The following is a 9,934-nucleotide window of genomic DNA, read 5'->3' as shown; positions in this document are numbered from 1 at the left end:
CTGGTGCGCCCCCCCCCCTTTTTTTTTTTTTCTGAGATTGATGTGATGAAGAAAGAAAGGAGTGTGAGGGCAGCTGGGAAGAGAGTTTAAGTCAAAACTTACTGATCATGTATCTGGCTTTTCTTCACCCTCTGAAGTAATTTTGTGCTTAGAAGACTTTTGCTTAATTCAGAGAGTTGCACTAGTGAGAGTGAGAATGAGCAAACCCAGAATTTCTCCAGATGTTCTGTGGTGCAGCTAAGTGTGACTCTTACAATACACATCTGAATAATTCCTCTGGCTCAGAGGAGCAAGCACTTCTGCCAAAAGCTCTTGAACCAATTCAGTCTTCTTATGCATCAGAAAGTCTCCTTAAAAATATGCAGATGTCAATATTCACCCACAGTCACCGATAGCTTCTTCTAGAAGCTATGGATATTGCCCTTTTTGAATGTCTGAAGTATCATCAGAGTGTGTCCAAAATTTTCTGAATTTATAGCTGACGTTGTTTGATGCAAAATGGCTTTTGTAGAAAATTCCCTTCTTTTTTTTAATCTGAATCAAATTCTGTTTTAATCAAAGTGGATATATTTATGAGAACTTTTTTTTTCAGGCTCAGTAAAAAGAAAAATATTTATTAGCCTTAGAAATGGGGTGGGGGAACATTTCTCTTTAAGATTTTATAAAGGGGGAAAAAAGTTCCTAGTTCTATAAACTAAATATGCCTAAGCTTAGCTCAGAGAAGTAGTTTATTACCATTACTGGGTGTAACTGTGGTTATTTAGGAAAACCTGGAAGTGCTTATGTTTAGTAGGACATGAGTGTGTTTCAAGTTGATTGGATATTTAAGACAAGGCTAAATCAGCATATTTGCTGATTTGAAATCAGTTACCAGGTGAGTAGATTCCAACCAGCAGCCACAGCTGAGATTATGTCAATTCATACAGATTCCTGACTTCAGTTCTCAAGAATTCAATTTAAAAGCATAAATAAGGAATAAACTTCCCCAGGAATAAAGAAAGGAAAAATTGTTATTAGGGGTTTTTTTATGTGAAACTTCTCAGCAGTGAAACAAGGTGGGAGAGGAGAAATTAAACTTTGATTTCCAGTCTAGAGCCTTCTCTTTATTTTCATAGACGCTAAATACACCATGTTGAAATATAAATTTCTTTCCTCCATTTTTTAACTAGGAGCCAAAGGTCTTTACAGAAATCAATCCATGCAATTTATTTTTAACTTCACCCTGCTTAGCTACGATTGATTTTTATCTTTGCAATCAATGGTAGATAAAACAGCTTGGCGGGACAATGGAGCATTCTCCAACATGTAGGGTTTGGTCTTTGAGTCTTTTATTGAAGAAATCATTAAAAGCTTATTATGAAACTAATAGGATGAAGACGTTTAAATGATGAACATGATTACACCTGTTTTACTGGTGAATAATGCCTGCCACAGCTGATCTTCGCTTGCCCCTGTTTAAAATGCTGGACAGCACTCCAGTGGGGGAAATTAATCCACACAGATGAAAGAAAGTGCCTCCCAAGTGCTAGTTAAAAGCTCTTCTTAAAGCAAGACAGGCAGTAAGTAGTTAGCTGCTTTCCTATTCACTGCTGGGTGCTTTTCATCCCTTTCTAGCACTGTTTCATCTTTGCTGTGCCAAACATCAGATTTGGAACTTGAACCAAAATATGTGTTGATAAAAAACTATTAACATTTTCATTTATTTATTTTTTTTATATTTTCTTTCTAGGGCTTTTTGTGCTGTACTTCCTTTTGTTACTCTCTCCCCTCCCCGCATGTTGTCTGGTTTATCAGCAGCATCTGCAGCTGGAGATGTAAAGGATTACCTTGGCAAACTCATATGTTGCTTCTGAAATCTTTCAAAGGCCGATTTAATGTGTACAGGTCTGCTCTTCTCTTAAGATGCTTTCTGTGTGGGCAATGTGCATTTTCAGCTCTAACATGACTCATGTTTTGGTGTAACCATGCATCAGGAGTTGCTTTTAAAACAAATCCAGTATTTTCACTCAAGATGACTGTCCTATAGCTGAGTCGTCATAGCTCCGAGGGGAAAGGGAAGCAAAGAGGGACTGGCCCAGTATAATAAATGCTCTTTTGTCTTAGCAAATTTTCAGTGATGCATCTGACACTCTGAAAGGTGGCATGTCTTCAAAGCCTGCTGAATGCTACCAGTTGGCTTGAGGGCACTTTCTGCACAGAAGCACTAATCTGTCTATGTCTGTGCAGCACACTCAGGTAATTGCATATTGCTTTAGTGACTGTGCAGAGGATATGATGCTAACAAAAAACACAGGGGAACAATTCAGGTTAGATGGTACCTATCATGATGTGATTTATGCTGCTTCAGTGGAGAACCTCAGTATGCAGAAGTATCTGGAAGTTGGTGGGCCATCAAGAAGGAAGACCGTTAGACTAGGTTTGTGCAAATGTGTTCTTCCTCATCTTCTGAATCTCTTGTGACTGGCATTGTGGTTAGGCCTGTGAGAGGAGGCACAATTTTTCAGTCCTCAAGCTGGAAAACTGTGCAAAGCATAGACAGTAGCTGGCTCTGAAGAACACCGAAATCCCTTGTTAAAGGTGTGAGTGCAGCAGCCGGCCTACTTAACTCGTCATCACTCCTCCATGCTTTAATCCACAATTTGATTTAGGATATTTTATGCCCAGAAAAAGGAGAAAGGGTAACCGAAGTTAAAGGAGCAAGGAGGGATGCCAGGGCATCCTGTGGAGAAGGAGAACCCAGATCTGGGATGCTGTTACGATACTGACACAGTGTTTCAGCTTTTGACTTTTACCAACTCATTTTCTATTACTGGTAAAGAGGGAACTCTACAAGCAGAGGAAGTCACCTTGGAAAAGAAGTGAGGGGTTTATTGAAAATAACATCAGCTATGTACTATCAACTACTTACTATCGACAAGGAACTTTACCATTTGTTTCTGTAATGGACAGAGTCACCATTTACAATGCTTAAAGTGGGAGCTAAATTGCAGGAATCACAAACATCGAAACATGTCTTGTCATTGTGGATTGATCTGTTGTATTGCCAATTCTCTTTTGCTTTGAATATTATCAACAGTGTAAAAAGGAGATGACCTGCTCCAGTGACAGAAATGCCCTGTTTCTGTGCAGGGCAAGTGATTGGGATTGTTGTACACCACCCAGGCTGGTCAACAATGTAAAAAGAGCCTCCTCCATCCTCTTTTTAGACATTAGCTTAGGAAGTGTTTGCTATCTGTATGCTATCACTGTTTCTCCACCAAGGCTGTGCCTCTTATATGTGATGTGTCATTCTCAGCATCAGTGTGTGTTCCTTTAGGCTTTCTGCAAGTTGTTTGAGCAGCAGGAGGCAGATGGGGTCTTGCTTAGCCCAGGATCGTTTCAGAGGTTTGGTAGTTCTGTGTTTGTTATATCAATACCTGCCTCACATGGGAAATTACAGGTCACATCATCAGCTAGCCAGGAAGATGAGAAGAAAGGCTGGTCACTGTGGACTACAGTTCCTGATGTCATTTAGGGTGTCTTTACATTCTGGGCACTCATAACTCTTTCCATTGGCTTTCCTAACTCTTCCGGATGACACCTTTTTTTCATTTAGATGAACATCTATCTAAGGGAAAAAAAAGAGAAACAAAACTTGCCCTTAAAGAATCACATTAAGTCATTAAACATGAGAAATACCTTAATGTGTTTGTAGACATGTCACACTAATTATGGAGATGAATAGATTCCATGACAGATTTTCTGTAATTCTCTGCAGCCTTGTGAACATATTTGTTGTCTTCTATGTTTAGTGTCCTCTGTCTCGTTGCAGGTCAGGAGAGGGGATGAGCCAGCACATTGAAACATTCAGGGCTTTTAAAGAGAAAATTCTCATGTTTCTGTTCTTAAGTGTCAACTGATGTCAGTGAGACTAGACTTTTGTCTTGAAACAAAAGGTGGAGGTATCAAAGAAAAGTAATAGATCATGAGTGGAGGGAGGAAGAAGGATCACAGGTTAGGAAAGACAGATGTGTTTAATGACAAACACATTTGTCCAAATAAATCATTTCCACTGGCTAGAAGCCCAATTAAACACATAAAGTAGAAATCCAGAAAAACAGATGAACGAACCAGTCATTTGCAAAGGAGGAGGAAAAAGACAAACCCAGCTAATTCTGTACTGAGCATGACAGATGAGCTCGCAGCAAATAATTGTGTGACACTCATCAAATACGAACTAAAACAAGGCATTAGAGGGCAAAACACTGTCATAATCTCTGGTATTTACAGTGTTGGAGAGTTTGCTCACAGGAAAAGGAAAAGTTCATCAAAATAAATTAGGCTGAGCCTTCCAAAATTCATTCTCTACCTCAGTGCTTGCCAAAACTTTATTGAAGGCTTGATCATTTTTTGGACCTGTTATAACCGTCCATGTAAATCATGCAAAGATGAGGTCCTGGCAGGGAAAAGCTTCACACAACTCCTGCCAACAAAATTGTGGGTGGCTTCATATTAACTATCTCAGAAAGACCATAGACCACAAAAGTTTCTATTTCTCAACCTTTGTCAAGGTGACCCCGTCCAGGTAGAGGACCGAAAGGGAGTTAAGCTAATGCGTAGTGAACTTAAACAGTGTTTGAATCTTAACTTTCTGCCTTAAAAAACAGATAAATAAACAAGCGAACAAACCCAAATGAAAAAATCCTCCTGGTACCAGTTGACATAAAGCCAAAAAAACCTATGTGAAATCTTTTGACTGTGCAAGACTTGAAGTAGATTCTATCTTGGCACAGGGAAGGAATTTGATGGCCCCTTGTTATTTCTACCACTCTGTGTTCATGTGGGTAACTTGAAGATGGTTGGGCTGTTCCCAATGTTAATTAGTCATGACAACAATTAAAATGTAAATATTCCTGTCTTCATCTTAAAGACAAGTTGATGACCATGTCTCAGCCCATCAGAAGAGGTGGATATTGAACCCAGGGTCCTTACCAAGTAGTCACTGGGCACATTCAGTTCAGTCCTGTGTGGACTCTGCTACAAATAATGAATCTGGTACTGAAATCAAGAGTGGTGTAAAATGAGATCATGTGGCAGTTATGTCCTTTGAGAATTTGGATCTTCCTCTGGAGGTCAGAAATATCACCAAGAGGGGATATTTAAATATTCTCCATAATATTTAGGTAATATGACCTAGAAGTGTGGGATCCTTTGGCCAATGCTTGTACAGCTGATAGAAGGATACAGTTACTGCAAACGTGAATTTCTGCCTTTGAGCTGGACTAAGAGTGAGTCAACAGCGTAGTCTGTTCTCTCTGAGAAAACTTGATTTTGATGTGGTAGTATTAGATGGAAAAGACATCCTTCAGAAAGAACACTCACAGCCCTTTCACCATCCTCACAGCTGGAGAGCAGGACCTTGAAATGCTCCTGTGCTAATCGACAGTGCACTTCACATGAAGTGAGAGTCAAGTCACTCCTGTTCTCTCCCTGTCTCTGCCACTGGCTTGTTTTGAGGTTGTAGCTAAATCGCTTTAGATCTTCATCTCTGTATTTCCCCCTGACTTTAGCTATGTGTTGTCTGTGTAGAGTTTGTTTGCTGTGATAGGGTTTATTCTACTGCCTTACTATGTGGCGTGTGGTATAATGGTAGTCATTTTTTTTTTGTTTTGGGAGCATTAGATGCAGCTATGAGAACATTACAAGTGAAAATGAGAAACAAGCAGAAGGAGAAGTCTTAGTGTAGAATTCTGTCCTATTTCTAAACCTTTCTTTATTTCCAGTTCTTCAAACTGTCAATAGGGAAGCCTTATCTTGAGTTGATTAGGTATCAGATTTCATGACCTGTAATACCGTGTCCTTCAAATGACAGCTTCTCTAGGGAAGAGAGTCACTATCTAGAGGTGATAGCGTTGCTGAGAATATAATTGATGCTGTAGCAATATTCCATGTAGACTTATTCTGAAATATCACTGTCAGATAAAAGGAAGTATTATCTTGAGTTGATTAGGTATCAGATTTCATGACCTGTAATACCGTGTCCTTCAAATGACAGCTTCTCTAGGGAAGAGAGTCACTATCTAGAGGTGATAGCGTTGCTGAGAATATAATTGATGCTGTAGCAATATTCCATGTAGACTTATTCTGAAATATCAGATAAAAGGAAGTGTATCTAGGAACTTTCTATTAGCTTTATTGGAAACTTAAGACACCAACAAATAACATTCCATATAACAGGGAGGTGCTTTGTATATTGTTGTATCTTAAAACCTGCAAGTCTACCAAAGCAGCAGAATATAGGAAATTCACCCATGTAAGCTTTGTTGTAGCCAGGCCTGAACTGGTGCCAGAAAGAACACCCACAACAAGAGCAACTAGTGACAGGTTTAAAATCCCGTGTTTTACCAATTCTCAGGGCTAGATCTCACCGATGTGTGGCATTTATGTGTAGCCTTTACAGCTCATTCAGTCTGTAAAACCTCAGATTTGGATGTCTGTCAGTTAGCCCCCACATCCTCATTCAGAGTACAATTTCAGAAAAACAGTTTCATAGTGACAAAGAACATCTAAGAGCTTAGCTAAGAGCTTAGCTTTCCAAGAGTGCATTCATTGCATTTAATTGTTTGCATTAAATAGTGCTAATGTGAAGCTCTGCTGTTAGTCCCTGTAAAAAAGTTACTGGAAAACAACCCTGGACCCAAGGGACTTGTAGTGCAAACAGACAAGGCTGAGAAGCAAAGGAGAAATGACTTGCCCAAGGTAGCTGTGCTGGAACCATGTTATCTTCTTTCTTCCACTCAAGACCTTAAACTTTTTCCTTTTTTCTGAGACGTTAAAATCATGCTAGATTTGAAGCATGAGAGGCAAAATGGAAAGTTCAATACTACAGTTTAAGTAATACTACAGCCCTCTCAAGTCTGGGATTTCTTTGGAGTTACACAGATGCTTTTAGGGAGAGCTGTTTAGGTCATAGAAAAGATATCTGAAAGAAAGGCTGTGAAACCCTCTTGGAGGTGTCGGTGTAGAGTGTCTTGGGATGGTCATCACTCACTTTCTTTGGTGTTTCCACAGGTGACAGCTGGTGGAAGAGCAAATTACTATGTATCATACAGACGGGAGCCTTTTGCGCAGATTAAATTGCCCAAATACTCTCTTCCTAAGGTGAGTGCACCACGTATGAACACAGGCACTTAATATCTGGAGTAGCACAGCTTGCCCAGTACTGAAGCACCTCAGTGGGGTTCCTCTCTAGAGAGCTCTGTTTGTTGTGCTACATGAATGATTTTTCTGAAGCACAGGTTGGGATCTTTACCTCTCTCTGCCTTCGATTAGTGAGTGTTTCAGGAAGAACTGTTTTCTTTTTTCCTCTGTGAAGAGCAAATAGGAATGAACAGGTACCCCAGACAACAGAGCTCAAACTACTGCAGTCTCTATACGAGAGAAGCACAGTGTGTAATAGCTCCACTGACCCCATTCCTATGGCTGGATGTTCCCAAGAAGTCCTGGAGGTGGAGTTGGCTTCCCAAAAGTGTGCCTTATTGATGCTTTGGACACACAGAACTACTGTATGATGCTGCTTTGGAGACGACTGAGATGGCCTAAGATTAACGCTGACTGGCAAAGCTGGAATGGAGGGAAGTTAGTACTTCTCGTACATCTGTGCCTGGATTTACCTTCTTAGGCCTTACCTTAGCTTTCTACTAGATCAAATGATGCAAGGCTCAGCAAGCATTTTATGTCCCTAGAATTATACTCAAATTCCATGGTGTAGTCATTGCTTGGGATCATCTATAATGGAAGGGACCAGCCTTTCTGATGCCTTGGCTGGATACAAGTTTTTAAGTAGCCTAATGAGCAGTTGAGACCACTGCTGCTCTTTGAAACTCCAGAACGGCTGTTGAGTTGCTGCCACAGAGGGCTGATAAGCAACAGTAATGGCCTTCACCTTTCTTCCACAAGTGAATATTTTGGTGGAATTATTGTAAGACAGTTGGCTAGACTTCTCTTGTAGGCTGAATCTACCCTTCTGATTGCCTACGGTCTGCCTGCAGTCCAGATATGGCATATTCCCTTTAATTTGTACCTGAAAATAATAGAGAAATTGTGAGAAATTTGCATCTCATACTCCCAGTGTTGCAACTCAACTTCTTCCTATTTGAGTTGATCACAGTCCACAATGTATCGAGATCTGTATAGCACAGGTACAGTTTCTTTTGTTTGTCATTCCACAGTAGTGGTGTGGGATTCAGAACGTCTCCCCACACACCTTTTGGACACCCTGCTGCTATTTTGTCGGGAGAAAAACCGTTATTTATGCTCTCCCCTTATGGAATGGCTTTGAAAGCTGCCCCACATTAAAAAGATAAGTGGGTAGAGAGAAAGACTGCACTGTGATTTTCCTGCTTTATTGACTGATGCTGCCACAGCTTGCTGGCCTGTTTTAAGACAGATTTGCTGGTGACTCTGTTCTGGAATTGTTGGGTAGTATAAAATCAGGGATATTTTTGTCATTTAAAAATCAAACGTACTTTTAAGCTAAGTGTCATGGCAAAGTCTTCTAGCCACATAAAGGAGGCTTGTTTATGCTGCCCTTATTTACTAGAACGTTTTTGCTGTACAGTAATAACTACCCTGCCATCTGTAGATTAATGAACTCTGCTGGACTTGTACATATGTGACGCTGACAGTAGGGTAATGTAATATTTTCATTGTAACTGGTCAAAACAGGTTGAAGTCATTGGGTATTTTGCTTTATTTTCACACTGCTGGACTAAGTTGGATCATCTTTAAGGAATTAGAGTTGTTGGGCAAGAACAAACTTCTTGATTTAGTGTTCCTTCTTTGAGGGAAATGGCAAATCTCCTATTGATTGCACTTACTGAGGCAGAATTAGGCCCTCAAATGTATTTTTCTCCCCATACCAGACTCGTAAGGTGTGTTAGGTCTATTAGAAATAGCCCCATCTAATCAACCCCAACTTTTCATCTAGATACCTCACACAGAGGATTAAGTTGCCTTCTAAGCAGGATGAGAATATCAACCTGATCTTCCCCCAAATACTCTTCCCCAAAATCAGGTCACACTGTCCTTTGGGAGACTTCCAGAATTATGGTTTCTTGATACAGAAAGAGTCCAAGAAATTAATCAAGGCTCCTTGGCACTCTGGGAAAATTTTAAGTAGATACAAATAGATAAATGAAGTCCCACATAACCACCGTGATTTTGTTGCTAGCTGAACCAGTGTTAGTTTGTTTAATAATGGTGGTGAAGATGAAGTGCTTCAATACTCATCACCGCTCTGGAAATCATAGAATCACAGAATCATTTTGGTTGGAAGAGACCTTTAAGATCATCGAGTCCAACCATTAACCCAGTACTACCAAGACACTACAAAATCATGTCCCTCAGCACCACATCTACAGGTCTTTTAAATACCTCTAGGGATGGGGACTCCACCTCTTCCCTGGGCAGTCTGTGCCAGGGCTTCACAACCCTTTCTGTGAAGAAATTTTTCCTAATAGCCAACCTAAACCTCCCTTGGTGCAAGCAGAGGCCATTTCCTCTTGTCCCGTTGCTTGTTATTTGGCAGAACAGGCTGACCCCCACCTCGCTACAACCTCCTTTCAGGTAGTTGTAGAGAGCAAGAAGGTCTCCTCTCAGCCTCCTTTTCTCCAGGCTAGACAACCCCAGTTCCCTCATCTGCTCCTCACAGGACTTGTGCTCTAGACCTTTCACCGGCATTGTTTCCCTTTTCTGGAGGTGCTGCAGCACCTCAATGTCCTTCTGGGAGTGAGGGCCCCAAAACTGGACAGGGTGTTCAAGGTGTGGCCTCACAAGTGCTGAGTAGAGGGGGGACAATCACTTTCCTCCTACTGCTGGCCACATTATTGCGTGATACAAGCCAGGATGCTGTTGGCCTTTTTATCCATCTGGGCACACTGCTGGCTCATATTCA

At 40.8% G+C, this 9,934-nt stretch overlaps 1 protein-coding gene across 1 annotated transcript in view; it reads left to right on the top strand.

Annotated features, from left to right (window-relative positions):
* LOC104491593 (VPS10 domain-containing receptor SorCS3-like) overlaps positions 1 to 9,934 on the top strand; it is a gene marked incomplete at its 3' end in the record, with an annotated part of 133,212 nt that overhangs the window by 84,715 nt on the left and 38,563 nt on the right. Inside the window, exon 7 of the mRNA XM_010134043.1 lies at positions 7,051 to 7,140. Coding sequence (XP_010132345.1) covers positions 7,051 to 7,140 — 90 coding nt within the window. The remainder of the gene's footprint in view (positions 1 to 7,050; positions 7,141 to 9,934) is intronic.

Source organism: Buceros rhinoceros, unplaced genomic scaffold, assembly GCF_000710305.1.
Source record: "Buceros rhinoceros silvestris isolate BGI_N320 unplaced genomic scaffold, ASM71030v1 scaffold4634, whole genome shotgun sequence".
NCBI classification, from domain to species: Eukaryota; Metazoa; Chordata; class Aves; order Bucerotiformes; family Bucerotidae; genus Buceros; species Buceros rhinoceros.
The sequence above is the reverse complement of the archived record's forward strand: the minus strand, read 5'-3'. Positions and strand labels throughout refer to the sequence as shown.